This window comes from Diprion similis, chromosome 6 (genome assembly GCF_021155765.1).
Source record: "Diprion similis isolate iyDipSimi1 chromosome 6, iyDipSimi1.1, whole genome shotgun sequence".
Lineage (NCBI taxonomy): Eukaryota > Metazoa > Arthropoda > Insecta > Hymenoptera > Diprionidae > Diprion > Diprion similis.
Genome location: NC_060110.1, coordinates 14,236,083 through 14,259,445, shown reverse-complemented (window position 1 = coordinate 14,259,445; position 23,363 = coordinate 14,236,083). Strand labels below are relative to the sequence as shown.

The following is a 23,363-nucleotide window of genomic DNA, read 5'->3' as shown; positions in this document are numbered from 1 at the left end:
GCAACTGAGGGATTTTTAATTAAATTTTCAAACAGTTGAACGAAATTATAACTTGCTAGCTACCCTCGTGCGTGTCTGATCTTTACAGTATAGTTGTGACTTGGCCGTTGACAATAAGATTCTCAAACCGTTTGTAAACTCGTTGTAACACTACGTCATTTTATGGATTCGTGGCACATTTGGTACAGATAGAACAAATTCAGCACGCAAAACAAACTTCTTTTTTAAGGAGTGCCGTTAGTCTCTGCATGTATAACCATCTGCATACTGGACTTCATACCCTAAAATCCGTTAAACTGGTCTGACCAATTTAAAAATAGTTTATATACCGTACGTCCGACGAAAATAGTTACAACCGGTTACGGTGTACATTTTGCATAATGAATTCTTCTTTTTTTATGGTTCTGTTTCTGTCGAGTAAGTACCAAGTGCACAATGAACTGCTACGTTTATGAAAATATCGAATCAAAAGTAATATTTTCCCATTAAAGTTGGGACGGAATATTTTTCATAATAAACGCAAAGCTCTCGATATGCGAATGAGAATAAAATTGTATTTCGTTTACGACTTGCCAATAAATGCATTTCAAGATCAAGCTTAATCTATAAAAATTTTCTCTTCAATATATAATATTGAATAATACAATTTTGAAGATTAATCTGATCCCTTAGAAGTTATAATGCAATAAGTTGAAATAAGATATGCCGAAAAAACAGTGTCACAATTATTTCATCGGATTTAGGGTTTTGCCGATAATACACACATATTGAGAATGAAATTGTTACCTTCGCCAAATGCGTTGTTTCAATATTGTTAAAAGAAAATCGCGCACCAAGGTGAATTTTTCGGAAAAGTCCTTTCGATAATCTATTTTGATTTTGGACTATGAGACGACGCTGAGTCGTCAATAGGCATCTTTATCACTTTCTCCCTAATTTCGTAATCATAAAGATCCTCAGATCTGCATTTCCGGTTCCGAGTCGTCATGGAACCAACTGGAACTTCCCTGCTGCTGGGTTTCTCGAACGGTCTCAGAGTACCTGGCCTCCCTGAAGACCATTCCCTGCGTCCCCGGTGCTCCACCGGTAGTGATTACGCCCTGTTGAGCGTTGCTAAAGACGGAAGAGGTCACCTCCTGGCGGTGTTGTTGATAGGGCATCCGCCTCACGGGTTGTGGTGTCGTTTCCGCGGAGCTGACACCGTCCTCGCCACCCCAAGTCCCTCTGGGAACCCCCCAGTGTTCTGTGAACTCAGAACCGGACCTGGCAAGACTCGGTTGACTCAACGACCTGACGAGAGACTCGCCTTCGTAAGAGCTTAGACTGGTCAGATCATCGCGATCCGCTCTGGCGAAGTCCCTAACTGTCATCTCTGACATGGACCTGAGGTCGGCTTCGCTGCCACCTCGAGTCGTTGAGCTCAGGCGTCTGTAGCGTCCAGGAGGAAGAGGAGCTCCTCCTCCTTGTCGCTGGTCCTGGGTCAGCGTCCTGACTGAACTGCCGCCGTCACTCTCGTACTCGTAGAGCGTTGGAAGAGACGACCTTCTTGATCTGGTGTCCCACTCGGAACCCTTTCCGCGCTTGTAACGCTGCCCACTTTTGCCGGGCGGAGCCGAAGATGGAGGGCTGAGAATCCTGATGATCACGTCCCACTTTTCTGATGAAAATAGATTCGTGTATCGCACATCCTTTCTGATCAGCTCGTAATCCTCCTTCACCACAGCCTCGGTAAGGAGAGTGCGGAGGGTGCTTTCCGTGGTGATTATCTCTCGCCACTTGACGCGTTCCTCTTCCGTCAATTCCGCCGCGTGTTGCGGTTCGAGTACGCGTATCAGGACGCTCCAATTTGGAACCGGATCTTCGTCGATCATTCTGGGCGGCATTTCCACCCTGGGTGTGTACGTCGGCTCTATGTTCGTATCGACCATATCAAGCAGCTCGGGTTCGGGTTCGTGAGGCGTTGGGTCGTTTGTGATGGTAAGATTAGACGCCGAGCTTATGTCAGAGAAGTTCTCCCATTCGGGAGGAGGTGGTGGAAGCTCCTCCGTCGGATAGTTTCGAATGGTCACGTCCCACTTCGGGTCTGGAAGGACTTGCGGTCTGGCATGGTACTCGGTCACTTGTCGTCTGTGACGTTCGATGTCCTCTATAGTCCGCTTCTCAGTCACGGTTCTTAGGAAGACATCGTCGACCTCGTGTGTCGTAATTTCCGGGCGTCTCTGAGCGACCACAGGCTCGACGAGAGGCTCAACTCGTTCAGCGGGTAGTTCATGGTGCAAAACAGTCGTGTGCGTGCTCGGCCCGATGGATGGTGGAGGCGGTGGCGTCGGTGCGAGAATGCTGGCGACCTTGTACCTAGCGTGAGTATTGTCGGTAACTTCAGTGAGGGAGTGAGTATCCGTCAATTCCGTATTCAGCGAGGTCAATGACCTGGGACGATGAATAGCCATCGGTGGTTCCATCGCCTCTCTCTCAGCCTGCTTCCTTAGAATCCTCGAGTACACAGGCGGTGTCTGCTGTCTGGATATGGTGGCGTTCGGAGGATAGTGCAATTCGGGAACATAGGAGAATGAGGTCATCTGAGGTGCAGGTGGTACTGGACTCTCCATCGATCTGGCGGACTCTTCTCTTTCCAAAATTGTCGTCAAGTTTCTTTCCAGGGCGATGCTTGCGTCGGACTCGGATGGCAATGGACTAGGTGGCGGAGGTGGCGCTCTCTTCACTCTCATTTGTACGTCGAATTTGGGTTCTATTGGAAGAGCGACGGGGTGTCGAGGAACTGCAATTCTGGATGCATTGGCGGCCGTCATTGCCGAGGTTTCCGCGTCCGCCACCGATTCCGAATAGAGCGAACTCGGCGTGCGAATCTCGGCCTGTTGCTGGTGCATGAAAGCTTTGTTGTCGTAGGATCCAGCGGAGGAAACCGGTAAGGAGCGTTCTTCGTCAACTTCCGAATGGCTCTCACTCGGATAGTCACTGGGAAGGGTATCTGAATGGTCGATGACAAGATTGGTCTCGCTTCCGGAGGATGACGGAGCTGCGTGAAGGAGCGCGTGAGCCCTGGGGATCTTGAGACCCTCAATCATGGACAAATTGCTGAGGGATGATGTCGACATTTTTGTTATTTCAGAACCGGATCCGGTGCTGAACGGATGCCGGTGAATAACGCGGACGTTTTTCCGCTTCAGGCACATGTACGAACAGCCCAAGCCAAGAAGTAGAAGCGTGAGGAATAAGATTGCGCAGATAACCAGAAGAATTTGGAATCCCTGGAGTGGTGCTGGCAGGACAGGACCTATGGTGGGCTCATCGCTGTAATTATACCGATAATGATTATTGACAATTCCTACCCCAGCCAATACTTTTTAATCAAACATTTACTCACACTCTTATACGCTGCGTTGCGGGTGGTACTAGTACCACTGGAGGAGGGTATCTGCAAACAATGGTAATAACCTCGTCACCTTCCATTTCGAGACCAGGATGGAATCGCACCACTATGTTGTTAGTGAAAACACGCTGGGGATCCTGGACCGTGCCACAACCTACATTAAAAAGATGGTGATTATTACGTAGTTGAACTCAAGGATACCTCAAGTGGCAAGCAATGCACACCTTTAAGTGGTAATTCCAATTTGGTAGAATTAGCGCCGTTTCCTCTAGCCATACAGGCACTGTTGCGATCAAAGTCAGCGTAAGCTACACCGTAAAATGCTTCATTGAAGTGTAGCTCGACTTCCATGCTGCCTTGAGCACAGTTCAGATGAGCCTTAGTACGATTTAAGGATATGTCTGAGGAAATGTCGTCCAATTTTGTGACTTTGCCGTCCAGAATGGTACTAGGCGGGAGTCCTGGCTGGTACTCGATGCTGTTTGCCTGGGAAGCATAGTTGCTCTGAGCCAACACCTGCGTGAATAACGCCCCGAACACGGGGATCAGCAGGTATAGCGTCATCTGAAAGTAACAAAAAATATAGGAAACTATAATTGTGAATTTTTAACGAAAGCCACAACGTTTCCAACAAAAATTTCCAATTAGATGATATTAAATTTTTCTTAAGTGTTATATCAATTATTGATTTTCAGATCCAATTGATGGTTTTCTATTTGATTGCCAAAGTTATACTTGGATAAAAGATCCATAGATATGGAGAACTATATGTAATTTGCAACCAGCTCCGAGTAGCTAGAAATAAGATCGTTACGTTACGCATCGACGGCACAAATGAGATTTTCCCAGTTAGAGTCCAGCGAAAGTTGCCCCAGTGGGAAAATACTGATATTCTATCTAGCGCTCGCTAAGACCAGTTTTGTATAATCTGCAAAGATCGTAATTCCAACGTATCAACCAATCTCAATCAATTGATGAAACCAATTGCGTCAAGCATGGTCCAAATATGGACCACTGCCTTCGGACTACACAATCACTTTCACCAGCAGTGATTGAGAATATACGATCACTCCACGTACGCAGCTGTAAACTGCCCAAGGACAATGCGCGTTGGACAGTCTGCAAGGAGCCTGCATTCCAATGTACTGGTTAAACTCGCTTCGCGTTCTGACGAATGGAAAACGAAAAAGAAGCGATAACTTCCAGCGTTTCGAAGTGCTGGAAAGTTTGACGCAAAATTGAGCGAATCCAGTGGTGCTGAATTTGTGTAAAAAAAAACAAGAATCGAGACTACGACCTGGTTAGCAAAGGACGGTGCGATTTTCGTCGAATAATATATAACTAGACGTAGACTTTTATGTACGTGTTTACGTCTGAAAAAGAAATTGGTTTTGTACAAATTTATAATTTCCTAAAATGTCAAAGTTCACCATTTGACCAGCAAGGATATACTTAGAATCGCATACTGATGTAAAATGAGATGCTATATTATTACTGTGACTAAAATTGAACGTCCTTGTTCGCAAGGTTACTTGTGGGCGACTACTTTCCATACCGCAGAATGGACTCAATCCTTTTGATCAAAATATATTGAACAGCGTTGGTTTAAGCTTATCATTACGGTTACAATTGAAGTGAAAAGATTTGTAGGATCAGCAAACTTGTAAACTGTATCAGGCTGTAGATAATAAAAATTTCATTATAATTTTTCAAACTTTCTATAATGTGCATAGGGAAAATCTTTCTAAATAGACGTGTAAATCGTCTTCGCAAACCGTGCAGCTCACTACAAAGACAATCGATTTTAATACGTTTTTTAACCAGGTGAAAATAAACTATTCCCGATAGTTTGGATCAAAATCTGAAAAGACATCCTTGGCTTCGTTGAGGTGCGCTCCTTCGGAGAAAATCCATGAAATTCCACTCCAAGGATTCTCGGCCCCTTTTTATGTTCGCCCATTCTTCGAATCATACTTGATTACCTACACCTACGCCTACGATCACTTTGACGATCTTTCTCCGACCGAAAAGTGTCCCCATACGGCGTATCCGATTCTGCCTCAATCTCTCGCTATTTTTCTCTCTTCTGCCACTGTTTTTCCTCCGTGCACTACTTAGTTGATATCTGTGCACACAGAACAAAAAGACGGCGGCGCGGCGACTTGTCCGTCGTCTATAAGGATTGATATTTCCTACGAAGGTAGGATTCGCCACCGTGAAATTCTGCGACGATCTTGGAGCCAGTGGCCCTTTTTTGTGCAGTTATTTTGTCGTCGGGAACGAGGTCCAGTCAGGGATCTCCGTTGCAATTCACTGTCATCGGTAAGTAACGTCATCCACGTTAAACGGTGGATTGCCAATTCGCCAGCAAAATCCGAGATACGGGTCGCATAAATTCTACGGCATTTTTGTGTGAACAGTTTCCGACCTTGGGCAATCCGGTTATAGAGGAAAGATACGATCTGAGTAAGTCTTACCAACATATTTTTGCCCGAGTTGAGTGTAGCTCACCGTAAAATACATGACACGAAAGCATGCAGCATGTCCTCGGGGGTAATTTTTAATAAAATAAATATGAAGATTCTGCATCACTTCTAGAGGTAGAACTGTATTCTAAAAGACCTTCAGACTAATCTGTGATAATTTAACTCTGAGTTCATCGAGTCTGAATCGCTCGATAGCGTGTTTTTTTTAAGTTTAAATCACTAACGGGATTCGGTCGCTTAATCAAGCATTCGCGGTAGGGCTTAGACCTCGCGCAGCCTCTCACTGCTCTGTAAATGCGTGCCTATAATATACATGATATATATATATATATATATATATATATATATATATATATATATATATGTCTGTGAATGGCTGTAGGTAACTGGCTGCAGCGCGTTAGTATGTGTAGGGGCAGGAACTGGACGATGATGTCAGACTCGATGAAAAACGTGTGGGCAGAGATCGGAGCTTAAGTGTCCGGACTGGAAACATACGGATGATTCGTGGCTCACAATTAATGATGACTGAGAGATTGACGGGATAATAATTCGCAGAAGCGCACCACGCCGTGAAATGTACAACGGTAATTCGATTTTCAATTTAACGTAATGGTGGATCGACGTCGGTAGTGTTTGTCGTTAGTGCTTTTTGTCGAGTCCCAGGTCGCGTAACCACTGGGTTAGGCAAATGTGAGCTGGAGTACGTGATCGAATACCGAATGGCGCCAAGTGTGTACGGAGCTTAGATTCCTACCGTATCGACGTACGCGAAACGTGAAACGTGAAACTTAACTGCAGAATCCAGTCAGTCAGTCAGTGAAGTATCTGGAGCAAGGCTGCAAAGCGTTGTGTAAGAAACGGTCGTCTCCTCGACGACTTTCAAGTGTGTCTGCCAACTTTGAAACAATGCATTCACGTCGGCGTACATCCCTCGAGATTTCCCTTTGCTCCGGGGAATCTTCCGGTGGTTTCAGTTCCTCGAAGGATATTAGCATCTCTCACTCAGGGAGATTGCGTATAGGTACAAAGAGGAGTCGAGTTCACGGGGGCCGGAAAAATTAATCCTAAGTCCATTCATCTTCAGCATTTATACGTATGAAAGTTTGACGAACGCTCAGGGAACGTTCGGATGAAAATTTCGTCCATTTTTAACAATGGGCTTTTCGCTCGCCTCTTCTTCACGGTACATGCTCCGGTGCGCCAGACACCGTTACCCTAACCATTCTAGTTAATTTCGTTAGCAAGATGATGTATCAACATTATCAGCAATGCACTGGATTTGCATTTGCATTTCATTTGTGATCAAAATATTTCTTCGTATCGAATATCATACTCGTGACGAATATGCTGTTTTATTACCTTGCTCACGTAATGATGACCCATCTTGTTCCAGGTAAATTAATGGCTCATCGCCGTCCCATGGCTGGAAGTTCTGCAAAAGAATTTTAAATCGTGAAGAAATTATGAATTGTATTAAACTTGTACACGCATAAAAATTCCATATGGTGTGTGACTGTTTTTTACATATATTCATTTTCACCACCTATACTTTACACGTTGTTGTCCGAACGTAATGAAAAAAGTCTATACGCTGTTTTCGAAATTCTATATAGTGTTTGGTATTCATTAAAAAAGTATCTGGCAATGCACTCTTCAATCGTGACAGGAATCAATTGGATTGTATTGGAAAAATTTGTTGTACCCTGTTCGTGAGCAAAATTAGAATTATTTCAGTAAAGGATGATGAAGGAAACTTTAGTATCCGCATCAATACTACGAATGTCAAATTTTTACCGTGCTCACACATCCAATTAACTGTACTTGGTTGGCTAGCATGTTTAATCGTACCGTTGATCTTCAGTACACGTTCAAAATTAATACGAAAAATTGTGACGTGAAATGGGTAAAACCGCAAACTAAATAAATTTCAACTTATACGTAATCATTCTTGGCTAGTTCGGTTAGTAATAATTCGCAACTGCTGTTAGAATATTCTTCCAATCAAGTTTCTCATTTACAAAATGAATCACAAACCGCGTAATCTGAGAGACGAATTACTTACTCGATACTGAAAGAGTAATCAACGATATTGAATTTTTAAAATAGGGTGCTTTTTCAGCTCCCTCGAGTTTAGTAAATAAATCATGATCAAATATGCACGTTGGCGGGTTGCAGTTGTGCCGAGAACTGTGATAAATGCGCCGCTGAGGGGAGCTTGAACAGTGCGACAAGGCGCAGAACGTGTTGCTGTCACGATACATTTACCGTCTTTCAACCGCCCCGTTGTCCGAATAAATAGAGGCCAGGCAAGTTGACTCGCGAATGCTTTCGTGCAAGAACACACCTAGGTTTGAAAAATTACGTAAGTCAACTGGTCTGCCAGCGATCAGGACGACTACAGGAAGGCCCGACGAATGGAGCTTACACGCCTGTTAAAGACAGAATCTATAGACTAGACAATCCATCGCACGGCGATACGAAGGCGACCTTCGACATTTCCGGCTCGAAAAACATGCAGCACGTAACGCGTCGACCAGCAAAGTAGATGCGACATCGAAGCAGATAGAAAGTTTTATTACCAACGACGAGAAAGGAGGAGAAGAAGAAGAAGAAGTTCCAAGCATGACTCGTTATGAATTGTCAACAAGGAAAATCGTGTAACACGTATGTCTTCTTTGTTCCCGTGTCGTATATGCTTCCATCCGTTCATTATTCAGGTACCGAGCCATGCACCTCGCTCCTCACGCATTCGAGCAAAGACCACGACCCCCTCTACAACTATCCCAAAAAGAAAACGCTCTCTTTAGCCATTTTTCAGAGGTATCCATGGCACTCGAATTCACTTCATAGTTTTATCCCATTCGCGATTATGCCATTAAAATTCACGGCTCATCCACAAGTCATGTTTACACAAGAATAATGGATATTCCAATAAGAATAATTTTATGAAGAATACGTGACGGCTGTTGGCGCTGCGGGCTGAATCGTTCTTGACATGCCTGGGCTAAAGCACCGCCCCTCTCCGTCCTCTTCCCACTTTACTGACGTCGTGAGTTGAAAATTCGGGCGGAGAACGAAAGAGCTTTTGAAAAATTAATGAGAAGTCTACGGCACGGCGTGACTCAACACTCATTGTTGCCGTTGTGACAACTATCCGGTCGCACCTCTCGATTTCCGCAAAACAATCACCAAATTCCAATGCCCTTTTCTCGCAAGGTTTCGCTCCCGGTTCTGTCCGCCTTCAGCCCCGCCATATTAGTGCACTGGGACATCTCGTAGATTCGAATGAAGCTTCCTCAGGACGGTGAGGTTCGCTATGCAGTTGTTCTTCCGCACTCGAGTGTAACCTGGCACAAGAGCTGGGGTGATCGGTACCGTTGGATCGTCCGAGAGCGCGCGGATTGCGGATGACGAAGGCGGGAATACGAAAAAAATCCTCGGCCGTTTTTGGTCCGAAGGTTTGTGCCCAGTCTCTGCGGTTCCGCAAAGTGGATTTTTCCGTGCATTCGTTTTGGTCGGTTTCAATCGCCCGGATTGTCTCAACTGTCGACACTGTCACGACGGCTTACGCGACACCGGAAGCTTGGATAATTCGTTCCTAGCAACATAACTGCTGAATGGCAACTGAGATGCGAGATGACGAGAAAATTGATATTTCGTGGAACTAAATGAAATTTTTCAGCTTGTCGATTCTCCGATCGAGCTTGGCGGAAGAAATTTGACGTCGCACTCGACTCTGTTTAATAATTCATCTTCAACTACCTCCAAGCACGATTAGGGTTTCCATTACCATTATGCACCGACAAATCATTTTGTATTTTTCTCAGAACTAATCAACAACTCGGTTAATCGACGCGAATGGAATAACTCGTATATACTTTGCGCTACGGAGTCTCTAATTAGCGGTTCGATCATTCGAAAGAAGGCCGCAAAGTTGCTGGCGTGAACTGCGAACGATATGCCTTTATGAATGTTACAGCTAGAAAACCGTTCAAGTTCCACAGCGGTGAGTGTAACCTGTTTGTAGTTTAACGAAACTTTCATCAGTTTTAATTGATGCAGAGTAAGGCTAGGAAAAGTATTACACACTCTTCTCCAACTACCTCCATTTTGCACCAGGTAAAATGTTATATTCTGTGAATTGACACCAGATAGTATGTATAGCTACAGAATTCGATTACTGTCGTACGATTAAGATTGTGAGATGCCGAATTTCTATCCTCTGAAAACCGTATCCGTTTTTTTCCAGTTTGTGTAAATGACCTTGGAAACGTTAAATTCGTATAATCTTGGTTCATAATCTTCAAGTCGTTTGCTGCATCGCTTGTCTCTATACGATCTCGCGTCGTGAAGTGACTGTTATTTTTTTCCAGCTCGACAGCCCGCGTGTAGGAATCTATGTTGGTATAATCATAATGGACGTTATAATTTATGTACATACTATAGGATATCTAAGAACGTACAGTATGTTGTTATACTCGTGTGCCCACACAAACATGGTACATGTGCTGCCAACAAGCGCTCCAACTTTTTCGTTTCAGGCGTCAAATAAGACCGGCCGAGTCGATATTGTTGCGCAAAGGCTAACTTTCACTGCTTCGTGTCCTGTGCCACGCCATATACTCGTGGATACGAACGGTGTACCCAACACACGGACAACCCGGCAGATAGCCATCGTGTATTTCAAGTCAGCGCATATTACGCTCTGCACACACGCGTGAGCTGACCACACTTACGTGTCAAGAGACTGGGACGGCGTGTGGCGAACGGACGCGAGGACCGGACCCGCGGAGAGGCGAAGACTCTACCAATGACGTCATTTCGGCCGAGAACCAACATGGCGGTCGCGTCATTCGGAGAATTATTCCGGGGACTTTTGAACCACTTCGAAACGCGGTTCGTCGTTATGATTCAGGAGCACGCGATATTCGGAGTACCACAAACTCTTTCGTACAATTATTATTCGTTCGAACATCGCCGTTGTAGGTCCTTGCGATCTGTGTACCTGTGTGAGTTTTCGGCCATGATCGGTCTATAAATAGAAAAATCATCCTTTCACACCGTGCAAAACCGTTCGAGCAACTTTTAAGCTGGCAGAAGCGTGGATTGCTTGCATGTATCTTGCACGTGTGTGCGACTGACGTAGAAACGATGTACAACGCGAATGCGAGCGCGGTGGTAACGACGGAACATTATCATGACGCAACCTGGTCGAGAGATAAAAATAACAAAAACACACAGGCGTCACTTGAAATAATCGTAATAAAAGGTGGCTACAAGTTCGTGAGTGTTGATTGTGGCCTGCAAAACAGCGCGAGAGAGATCGGAAAAATTGGAAACCTTGGAGGCTTCGGTCACGGTACATAATCACGACGTATTTATCCATACTACATACACGGAGGTGACGTACGTCGTCTATTTATTCGGCCTTCGCTCCGGGTATCGGATGGGAGAGTTCGATGTCGCACTCCTAACGGCCATCTCGCGTTCGCATAATGTGTACGCAAGGCAACGGCTGACTCGGTGCAGCATCCGGAGAAATAGTCTTACCCAAGCGTCTCGGTCTCCTCGAGGGTCTCGGGAACTGACTGCACTATTCCGCACACATTGATCACTCGTCGAAGACGATCGTTTACTGGTTATAGCGTGTTTGCGTTTAGTTGGAAAGAATATTCGAGGTGTTAGGCGTTGCGCGTAGTTCGGACAACTGCGGAACCGGATGAATCGGTTAACTTGGTTCTTAAATCGGATTATTGTTACGGGGTTATTTAATTACGGTTACATGCGAATTCGCCGGTGAATCGGTTAGGGAAGAAACAGACCAAATTACGTTGAAACACACACCGTTTTTCTTCGTTTGTGAAATGAAAAAAAGTATCGAATCGGCAAAGCAGCCTCGCTACTAGCTTGGCTCACTGGGAGGCGAGGCTGACGGCAACTGCAGGCTGCTGATCCAAACTTCCCCGCGTTTCCCTCACCGCCGTCATGATGGACTCCCCACCTTCCTCTGAAGTGGCCAGTGTCTCCATCCTTTGCGGTTCGGTTTCTTTGCCACTCCCTCCTTCTCTCTTTGCTCTCACCTGAACAACAATCGCATTTTCTCTCTTGGAATATATTTAACGGCGTAGTCGCTTTGTGGTATTGTACATGTACATCATGCACTTAAGGCCCGTGCCCGCTTCCTGCGGTCTCTTTTTTCTTTCAATAAACACAGAACAAATCATCTTCCCCAGTTGATTCTTCTCACTCTCCTTACTATAACGTTTCTTATCACTTTCTTTCCCCCACACTTTCCATCTACTTTACCACCGTTTTCGATTTACTTCTCAATCAACTAAGATCATTTCAATTTCACCTTTCGATTTTCCCGCTGATTCACGACAGATGCGACGCTTCTGCAGACTTCGAATTGCACAGCGATTAGTGCATTAAGCGGAACAAAATGATTCTACGAATCTTCTTCTCTAGAAACTTCATTGATATTTGTGCAAGTAGATATTTCTACACAACGGTCGATGATTTAACATCTTTAGCAAGATACTTGGTTTATATAATTAACCATTACGCGTAATACCGCATGCGAAATCGCGAAAACGACTACAGAGCACGAAAGAACAACGATGAACACTTTTTATTGATAAAGATTGACACAACAGCTGTTGTACCTAGGCTTTCGTCGTGTCAATTTCATTTGTAAAAGCTTCTTCCAATAATAACTGTAATTATACCGTATAAATATAACCTCCTTTTGCACTTATACCGCATGTGAATTCTTCCATCAAATAAAATATAGAACTCTAGAACCACTTATGGCAAAAAAAGTATCCACTTCTGGTACCCGATGCTACGTTTTCTTGGAACTGACTTTTTTTCATTTCCTTCTCACAGTGATTAAGAATTTTTAAAGTTACCGCCCATCAGGAAATTTAATTTAACGTGTGTATACAGCTGTCGCAGTTTACTGTTACGAACAAAATCTTTAAGCAATGCAAATCCTAATGTTCAAGTGTTTCCTACGCCTAAGGCAATCGCTATCGGAGTACCGATACTTAATTGCACACATTCACTTCAACTGAAAAAAATTCTAGAAATAATTGCTAACAACGATCGGAATACTTTTAAATTCCGATGAAATTTATGTATAACAGCCACTTCTTGCTACTGTTGAGCGATTGTTTATATTGAATAGTAAATAATAATATTCTACGATGAGTCACGTTCTCCACTTCCAAACCGTAGCGTATTTGACAAAAATTTCACAAAACGAAGAACAGAAGCAGTGGATGTCCTCCGAATTTCTACTTTTTAGCCTATTTATTACACTAGCGAGTCTCACACCTCGTAATCTGGTGTTTAAACATTTGCTTCGCCGTTGCAAACGAGGATCATTCGACGTGTTATTTCAGGCACGAATAGACAACAGACGTTGACAATTGTAGATACCAGGCTTCAACACGCGCGTGCTCACGTCATGCTCCCACGAACTCTATACGTGCTTCGGTGTGCTCGACTAATCCCTGCAGCCGGGTATGAATATCTTTCCGGTTTTAATGATCCTGCGATTTTGATACCGTATGCGAGAAATCTAACTGCTGGCACACATGCACCCGATCCTGCACCAAGGCTGAAGGTTCTACCTGCCTTATCCAGACGGTGGCTCGTGTGGGTAGCAGCAAATGAGGACCGCCTACTCTCCTCAAAGTTCAAATTCTATATAGCTGTGCGAAGCTTTCCTGCGCACTGTTTCACCTCTACAGATGCACGCCTAAGCCATACGAATTCATTAACAACTTCCGGCTCACGTCCCCCTCCCTTTGCCGTTCCTCCTTTATTCCACCCCTGCGCCACCCTGCAATTAGATGGGCTAGATTTACCTTGGTCAGGATGCGTTTACTGCATGTATGAGGTGTGCCTAACTTTCATATTGAAACATGCGTGTGTATGTGTGTATTCTCCTATGGGTATACGGGGTGTTACAGAATAATGTACCGTTCACATGTCGAATTGTATTCAATGCGAGTTACTTTTAATTTCCAAGGTGGTGAACCGTCAAACAGTGTCATAATTTATCAAATCAATACCTGCAGGATCGGAACTTTTTCTTGAGTTGGCAATAAAATTGGTTTTATACGGTAGATGAATTGAAATACCTTGTTATTCGAATGAAAAAAGGATAGTCATCTTGAACTGCGAAGACGGTACAAATTTTTTTTAGACGTTTTACTTTTCTCCGAACAAAAGTAAAATTCTACAAGCATGTAAAGCGCATTGTTACGCTTCTCAGTCTTTACCCTGTACACTTGAATAAATAGATACCAATCGAAGTTTGATAAAAAATATTTTTTGCAATTACATACCAATTTACATGCAGTTTAATTTGGAAATTAAAGTCAGTCGAAGGAATATCACAATGAACCTCAACGAATATATTCCTTAGTGTATAATCTCAAAATGTTGTCATACACGATCACCTCGATTACTTAAATGAGCTGAAATTAATGTAAAAAATAACGAGCGTTACCAAAAACGAGACTATAAGGAAAAGCTAGGTCTAATCTTCCGGGAATCGTCTAAACGGAAATGAAACTTCCTTGCCCCCGCGCCCACATTATCCTAATTTCATTCAAACCAGGTCTTATACGAGTCTCGAGGGCGCAATGCTCCTCGTGCATGTTTTAGAGCACGGTGTATAAAGATATGTATATAATATAAATTGTGGTGGGTAGATTTCGGGTATTGTGAGGGGCACGGAACGCAGGTGGGTAGGGTCACGCTTCGAAGGGTCAGTTAATCACTCCCTCGTCGTCGCTTATTGTCGCTGCACCTGTAGCTCGGTTTTCGTTTCTTTTTTCTCGCTTCCGTCCTCGCCGCTTTGCACGGATCCTTATAGCTCTCAGTATCAGAAGAAAGATTCCTCTCAGAGGCCAAAGGCGATGAAAATGAGATTAAACCGACATCGTGCCATTGTTTCTTGTGTTTTTTCAGGTCAGGTTTAAAACTTTCTGTAAACAATGTCAGTACATGCGAATGAAATCGGAGTATCCTCAACGTGTTTAACAAGTCACAGGTAGACTTAATTTGATGAATATTTAATGCAGTACGTGCTAGAAGTACACCTGGAGAATTATTTACTTCTTCCAAAAACTGTTTACAGTTTTTAGAGTGCACAGATTTGACGGAATCGTCAACACCTTGGAGGATAAAAAATATCTATCTTAAGGTTCAAACGATTTTTAGGGATGTTGCAATCTATTGCACTATGGAAACCATTAAACGTTTCCTTATAAAATTTAACGGTGCTTCGTGCAATAGACTCGTTGCCTCGAAGAGTACGTGGTTGACTCTTCTACCCTACCGTATACTTACACTGTCAGTATCATTGTTTGCTCCACCGTACTGTCGGAAGGTTGACAATGTAGCCTGCTCGACTTATGAATTACAGACCCAGCTGCTTCCATCCGGATCACGTAGGAAAAGTCCCTCACGTGCGTGTCTTACTGTGTAATCCGACTATCCCACAGGGCGTCAAGTGTACTGTAGAAATTTCTCCCAACGGTATCACAGAAACCTTTGGTATCGTACCATCTACTCTAAAAGCATAAACTTTGAGAGTGAACCATAACTATTTCGGCATGAACTATTTAGACGCGACGTTCAGGAATGACAATTCACTTTCGGAACCTCAGCTGCAGAAATCATATCTCAGTCAATTGCCAAATTGACAAGGTAAGAACATACTTACAAAAAAATAAAAATTACGGTGTCGAAAAGTCATAACAGCCAGAATCGCCATATTCATGGCTAAAAATAACTAATTCTACAAAATAAAATTCCATTTGAGAAATCCGGTCGCACGAGTACTGCATATGAATTTCACGCGATGATTCACTCTAAGAACGAATAATTATTCTCAAAAACGATCGTCTCCTCTAGCAAATTGAACCTGAAGTAAATGTAATGACGTTCATCGAATTTTAATTATCGCGAACTATGTACCTACGTACACAATATATATATATGAGGCAGATTTACACAGGTGGAATGTAATCCAGCAGCCGTACGCTTCGGTTTTTAATTGAATCGGTAAACGTCGGCTCTTGTGTGTACGTGAGCACGAAGAAGCGGCGGAAGAGGACCAGTTTTTCATCTTTCGGGTTATTATAATTTTTTTCTCTTTATCACTGCTTTCAATTAAAAAAAAACGCTTCTTTCGAGTCTACTCTTTCGCGTCGTATAAACTTTTTTCTTCATCTTCTTCCCCCACATTGCTTCATCGCTTAGGCTCGTCTCGCTTCTTTTACCCGCAGGGTTCATGCGGCCATCTCTCCTCTCGGCTGACACTCTCTCTCAGCCTCCGTTGCTGTACCTGCCCGTAAATGGCGACTTGTACTTCGAGTTCGGAGGCCTTGGGTGCCCACGCGGTCGCCTTCTACCCGCACCGACATGACACCATATGGATTCGCTTTTCTTTAACTCCCGGCGTTTCGCAATTGTGCCAGAGTACGAGCTGCTCGATGTGGAGTTAATTAAAGGCGATTAAAAGGCACCGCCTGCACCGTAAACGCATGTCGAACTGCATTCGTACCTCTTACTTATTTACACACCGTAAATGTAGGCATAATAGAACGATTATTTCTGTAGCAATCTAGCTGTATACAGTCATTCATCTGCGTCGAAGAAAGAAATCATTTCACACCAATCATTTTTATTGCTGCACTCTTTAACAAAACGGTCACGTGTTGAATGTAGTTTGTCAGTCAATAAATAATAATCATCTCTTATAATGTAGGCTATAATTCGATTGTGATGTCTATATTCTCATTGCAATAAATAATTATGGCTTGATCCTGATCGTTTGAAATTCATTATTGTTCATCACCGGACTCGTTGTATTTAAGGTATTCACCTGAGATAATTTTAAGTAAAAAGAATACAGGAACTAGCTCACATAGCCACATAGTTTTTGCATCGCTATTCCTTAATATCCGAATGATTCGAAGATGCAAAGCTGAGTTTTTGAAGTTATTTGGTAGATTTATAATTTCCTTAACCTACTCCAGAATGCCATAGTTATTTTCGTCCTTATTATCTCAGTGTCATTAATGCCGCTGTTATTATCATCGTCACGTCGGCGCGGAGAACGACTGGAATCGCCGTCTGCACGCGAGAATGAACGAGTATTATGAACTCGGTCGATTTGTATGCGCCGACCGTATCGCGTTGTGTCTATCATAGGGAAGATCTTGGAGGTTTCGAGAGATGGAAAACAAGAAAAGTTGTAAAAAATCAGTGTTTGAAACGCCGCCGACATACATGAGTAGCTGCGGGATATTTCAGACTTCGATAATTCCGAAATTCCGAAGATACTCTTAAGTCAGAAAGTCCGATATCGATTTACTTCCTAAGTGACAAGCGATTCGCAAAGCTTTTACCATCAATTTATGAGACGTTTCTATATTCATTATTTAGAGCTGATTAGAATTTGTAAAGAAAATCCAATTAAGACTGCGTTGATGCATCATCGCTCTTCCTGCCGTCGGTCACAGTGGAGAGCGTGTCTTGGCACTTTCTCCGTTCGCAGCCGAAGACCTTGAGTCGAGACATCTTCTGATATCTCGTGTAGCTAGTGCAAGTACGCGAGTTTCTAGACCTTCATAGAACGAGTCTCGGGGGCATACTGTACAGTTTTTTTTGTTCTCATCATTTTATTTTATTATAATTCGATGTTTTTGTAACTGAGCTTCTTCAAGTTATCGCAAAATTGAACTTTGACAAAATGCAGTTACATACCAAAGATATCTGTTGGCTAAACCTACTCAATACGATCTGCTTACGGGCATGATACTTGAGCTTGTTATTCATACTTGCAAACAAAATCCCTACAAAATTTTCTTGGACTAATTAAAAAAATATCATATTTTATATCTGGCAGATAGATTATTTACATTTATAATTTCGGGTATATTGCCTTTGGAATTTTTTCGATGGTCAATTTACCGATAACGCCTACATTTCTCTGTCAATTTTCTGACTGAGAAACGAGATTTTGTTAATCAGCCTTCAGGTTAGAAAGAAAGTGTATTAAAAGAGACCAATCAACATTCTAGTAAGCGTGTTAAGGTTGAAAAGATACGTGACCAAATACTTCACACCTGCAACCACGCACTTTTGTACTCGAATAACATTTTGCGTTGTGTACACGTCGGTAGAATAAAACCACACGGTGTGTCACGATTATTGTTACGAATACAAATCGTTAAATATTTGTTCGGAATTTATTATGTTTGTTCTACGAGCAGTATATATGCAGTATAATCACTACAGAATTGCGATTTAACCAGTCGCTTCAATTCAAATCTCAATCAGGTTAAAAACAAGAATAATTATTATGCTAGGAACGAAAGTCAACTCAAGCCACGATGTTGTTCAAATTACGCGTTGAATTACGTGCACATAAAATATTTTTGTTTAGTACAATTCTTATTTGCCTTCGAATGAACTGAAGTCTTTTGCAGAGTGGTAAGAGAAATTAATTATAAAACAACTTGACATATTTTGTAAACCAGAATATAAGTGTCAAGTGAAGTTATTGTTTCTTTCCAAAATCTTTACCACATTATTGGTTTTTTTTTTTTCAAGAATCTTTCATATAATGGTCATTTGATGAATTCTAAAAAACAAACTGCATTTTAAAACGAATCTTGACAGTGATATAATAAAGTAAAAGGAGACAGTTCGAATGATCAAGCTATATTTTTTACGTAAAACAACTTTCGATTTTTACGACTTGCACGTTGAGTACATATATATATATATACATGTTTATTATAAAACAGTATAACAGAAAGCCATGGAATCACGAGAATATCTGTCAGCCGATTTCTGCTCAATTTAAGCGAGGCCTGTACTACACCGATAGAAATAGGTATGTAGGTATAATGCAGACCTCGCGGGACAAAGACGGCTAGACAGGCGATCATTCGGCGGTGGAAGAAAAGGGGGAGCGAGGCCATTTCGCACATGGTCAACCGGTGCTCATCGGCGACGCTCAGGTCGCTCGCTCCTCAGCTCCGCGTCTCCGATCAGCCTCCGACCATGGATGCTGCTTGCTGGACCTGGATGCCCACCGTTCGTGGGCGAGGGCGACGACGGGTGCCTCGGTCCATGCAACGGGTGGCCGCGGCCGGTGTTCGCGCCCGGGCAGTAACCTCTACTCGGCGCGTCAGCTCCCCGTGGGCCACGCGAACGAACGAACGAACGAACGAACGAACGAACGAACGAACGCCTTCCACTCGATCCTGTGAGATTCCTCCCGCGAGCAACGCGCATCTTGAACGTAACTACCGGTTAGCCCAGGCGCGGAGCCAGCCAGCGAAAGTCCCCCGAGTACTTTGGTTCGTTGAAAATCACCGGATTTGCCCAACAAGTATTTCAGCTTACCTCCCACATCAAGAGATTTTACCAAACTAGTGTTTCAAAGAGAGAGAAAAAATTATATTGAAGGTTTTCGCGCATGAAATAAACGCTATTTTGCCATATTTTATTCACTGCAGTCGTCCCCCCTGAATCTGTCCGATTTGTCAAACATGAAATGAGGTATACATGTATGCGTAGGCTTGGGTATGTTCCGTGAAACGCTTTGTATAGAAAGATCCGTTACCAAAGATCTGTAAATGGAACCACATGCACATTACACAAAATTATTGCGTTGTATAATATTCTGTATTTCTGCTTAGTTTTTTTGTTTTTTCTAGCTTCTTTTCGCTTCTTGCCTTTTCATTTGTTGTTTAGGCTCTTAAAAGTTGCTTGATTTATTCGAGCGTCGAGTTTTTTTTTTTATCTTTGCTGCTGCTTTTTTTCGAATTATTCAGATAAGTGCGATTGAAACGATGTATAAAGACATTCATGAATACACACTTCGTCGTCTATACTCAATGTATTGTTTAGAATTTAAAAAAAGCAAATGAAAAAAGCTCTCAACGAGAAAACAAGTATCATCCATTATGAGGCACGCGATTTTAATGTTGAAATATCAAGCTGATAACATGTAACGTATAACAATCCTTTGGACGATGTATGGTCACCATTATATCGGTGTTCAAAGTTACGATCTATAAAAATGAATTCCCTGTTGAGTTTAGATTAAATATTATCGATTTAAAGGTGAAGGTTTACGGACAATATCAAATCTGCAGTTTTGTAGGGTTGTCAGTCTGGATAGTAAGCCGGGGCTTGAATCATACAGATTGTAGAATCTCATAATAATTTCAAAGCTAATTGAGATAAAAGCTAACGACGTTCTGACAACTTGTCGAATAACGAAGAGACGAAGTCCGGAAACCATAAAAATGTATAATCTAAATTGGACACGCCAAAAGCCAGCCAATTGCTATAAAACTGCACCTACAATACGCCGTATCAGAATTTTATAAGAGAGAGACCGAGATGGGTTAAAACCAGGACTAAATTATGTCCCGGTGAGCGGAACGGGCTTTAATGATAGGAGACGTGGGAATTAAACTGCCTCGCTTGGAGATTTAAATTAATCGAAATTCAGCGAGAGGTCAAGCGGGTCCGGGATTACGACTAGGGTGTGAAAATGACTTGCACATCGCGTCTTAAAATGGTTATGGAGACTCCAGACAGCAGTGGCGGATCTTTCGAGATATATTCTGTGAAATACATTCGCGAAATGCTGTGAGAATCTTCTATCGTTAGTGAAAATTCCAGGTAATTCTTAATAGTAGGTAAGCGACCGAACAAGAGCGTTGAACCGTGTCGCTCTGCAAGCGAGAACCACAGAAGACTCGATAGTCTGGGTTTCAGGGCCTCGAGGGCCTGTGAACGCCCTTTTGCAATTTGCTCAATCTCGTCGAGATTGGTTGCGGCTGGTATAATACGCCCGTCCGTTAAAACTGTACACTTTTCCAACGTTTCAACAATCACGACATTACCTACACGAAATGGTTCGCCTACATTTTTCCAGGGATTCTTGTCGTCGTTTATGAAACGAACCATTCGGGGAGCAGGTTGGATGGAATGTGCGGGGTATTCATCTGCCCATTCATCATCTCCAATGTGCGGACCCCCATCACCCTACAGGGAAAGAAATTCTCATTTGAAATACCGCTGGGAGATAAGAATTGAAAACCGATATCAGAATTGGATTACCCTCCCAACCTAAACGCTGATACCGTAAAATTGCCTATAACTATAACTATACCTTAATACGTACGTTATGTCTAGACGAAAAAGCTATATGGACAATCAAGATAAATTACAAATTTCACCCAATTCACGTTTGAAATAATAGAGTTGGTGAATAATTCGTCTCAACATACATCATTCTTTTTAACAACCCAGCCTTCAATATCGTTATGGCACGAAATAAGCAGGGTTTTACCAAAAGAGTATTAAAACGCGACATCGGTTGGATGTGAATGTTCATAACGAGAGCTGCATAACGAGAACATCGATTAATTAGAAGCCTCTACGTAACGGGGCCCCCAACAATAAATAATTGATTGTGAGAAGAACGAAGCAGTCAAAGACTATACACACAAGGATCGCGGTTGATGATGACATTGGAATTGGAGCCGGGCAACAGATTGCCTTTAAGGGATTTCTACGAGGTGAGCTCCTGTTCTCCGCGTCCGAACGGTACATCGTCGAATGGACGATAGGCAACGAGCAAGGCAGCATCGACGTCTGAAGTTTTTTTTGGAAATTAGAGTATTCCTGGCCGCCTGCGATCTGAATTCCAGCACAGTTTGGCGAAGATGTTTACACGAAGATGCCCCGACTTCCTCGCACGGCTTATAGTGCCGCAATCAAACCAAGGATCGCCTTCGTCTACACGAAATTTTTCGGGTTCGATGCGGTTCAAAAGATTCCCTTTGTCTTAGGTACGTTAGCGTTGGAAACGCCGAGACAACGGTCTGTAGACATCCCTCGAGGGGTCTTCGGATTGCTTTATTCCTCTGATTGTTTTCGTTCCGTTGTTACACCGACCAGCGAGGTTGATACTGCCGAGTGGCTACGGGGGTTTGTGTATTTTGGCAGCAGGCACCGAGCAAAACGCTTTCAAACGGTTTAATAGCTAATTTTAATGCTGGGGTTGCGCATTCTCCGTCATACCGCGAGGCCTTGGATACGATGCTGCGTTCCGGTTATGATTGGTTTTGACAGATATCTTTGATGGAATTCTCAAGATATCGGGTTTGTTTGGATTCTAAATAGTCCTGCAGCAGTCTTTGGACAAAATTTATCGCTCCTCTTTCGACTCGGTCACGCCCATCACTAGAGTTATTATTATTATTATTATTATTATTTTTTTTTTGCGCAATGCAGGACTCCTTCTTGTTAACGAGTAGAGTTATGGATCATGGTGTCTTCTACACGATGAAGCATCGATTCTCCAGTATTATCCAGAATAATACAGAAACACCCTCACTGGCAGGCACACTTTCACTTACTTTAACTGAGTATCGACATGAAGGTGATATAATATAGCACGAAGTTTTGATAGAAATGTATATTTTTTACCCTATACCCCAGGCACTAGTGTTATACTTTCACTTTAAAATTGCTTATTAGTAAGACTTGAATTAACCCATCAGTTGCTTAAATCAACTTCGTCGATTTTCAATTTGCATTTAAGACATCAGTCCATGTGTTTTTCATAAAATCTGCCTCCACTATTTCAGGGGTTTTATAAATTCAATTTATTCATGGTACCACGTTGTAAACCGATATCCAAAGCATTTATTATGTAACAAGAGCTTCAATTTTTTTTCGAAGACATCGGGTTCGAGTATTATGAATTCAGCAGAAGCGTGTCACGAATTTTCTTGCACTTTGCATTACATCCAAAAAATGTATTAAAGAATTATGATCGATTAGCGTGGACCATAAAGCGGTCTATCATACTCCTCTATAAACGGATGTGACGCTGATGAGTAGGCTTATTGTTTATTGTTATACTTGATCCGCACACTATATAGTCGATGCCAAACAATCGGTTACCACTTGAAAGGCCTGAAAAGTCGCTTTTATTATATCGTATTATAGCATAAAGCACATTGACGTCAGATCATAAAAGATTTTTTTTATAAACATCCCTCTCTCGTTAAGAGGTTGATAATATTTAAAGTTTTTAGGATGGAGAGGAATAAAACGAAAAATACCGGCGCGATCAACACGAGAGGCGATAATAAATATTCATGAAAAAACATATAGGGCCGCAGACTTTCGCGGAATTAATTCTAACGTGTTGTGGGTCGTATGTGATTTCTGAATAAATAAGAAATTGAAATGTTATTCATTTGCAGCTGACCTCCGACTACGCAGCCGCTATTTGTCGAGCCAAGAGGCCAGGCCAGTAAAGAGGAAGAGCTTCTTCTTCACTTATATGCACAAGCCACACGTGAATTGGATATCAAAATAATCAACCAACACTACGTCAGATTTTATATTGAAAATCG

At 42.6% G+C, this 23,363-nt stretch overlaps 1 protein-coding gene across 3 annotated transcripts; it reads right to left on the bottom strand.

Moving 5' to 3' along the window:
* Positions 1 to 808: 808 nt before the first annotated feature.
* LOC124407506 lies at positions 809 to 11,840 on the bottom strand. Of its 3 annotated transcripts, none has more exons than XM_046883714.1 (5): positions 11,725 to 11,840; positions 7,240 to 7,312; positions 3,616 to 3,955; positions 3,386 to 3,545; positions 809 to 3,312 (listed from the first exon to the last, which is right to left on the bottom strand). In XM_046883714.1, the coding sequence occupies exons 2-5, from the start codon at positions 7,261 to 7,263 to the stop codon at positions 957 to 959; spliced, it is 2,880 nt and encodes a 959-aa protein (XP_046739670.1). In that variant the 5' UTR covers positions 7,264 to 7,312; positions 11,725 to 11,840; the 3' UTR covers positions 809 to 956. The 3 variants fall into 3 exon arrangements, with proteins under 3 accessions (XP_046739670.1, XP_046739669.1, XP_046739671.1); XM_046883713.1 differs by having other exon boundaries at positions 11,431 to 11,822; XM_046883715.1 differs by having other exon boundaries at positions 11,703 to 11,820.
* Between the last annotated feature and the right edge of the window lie 11,523 nt (positions 11,841 to 23,363).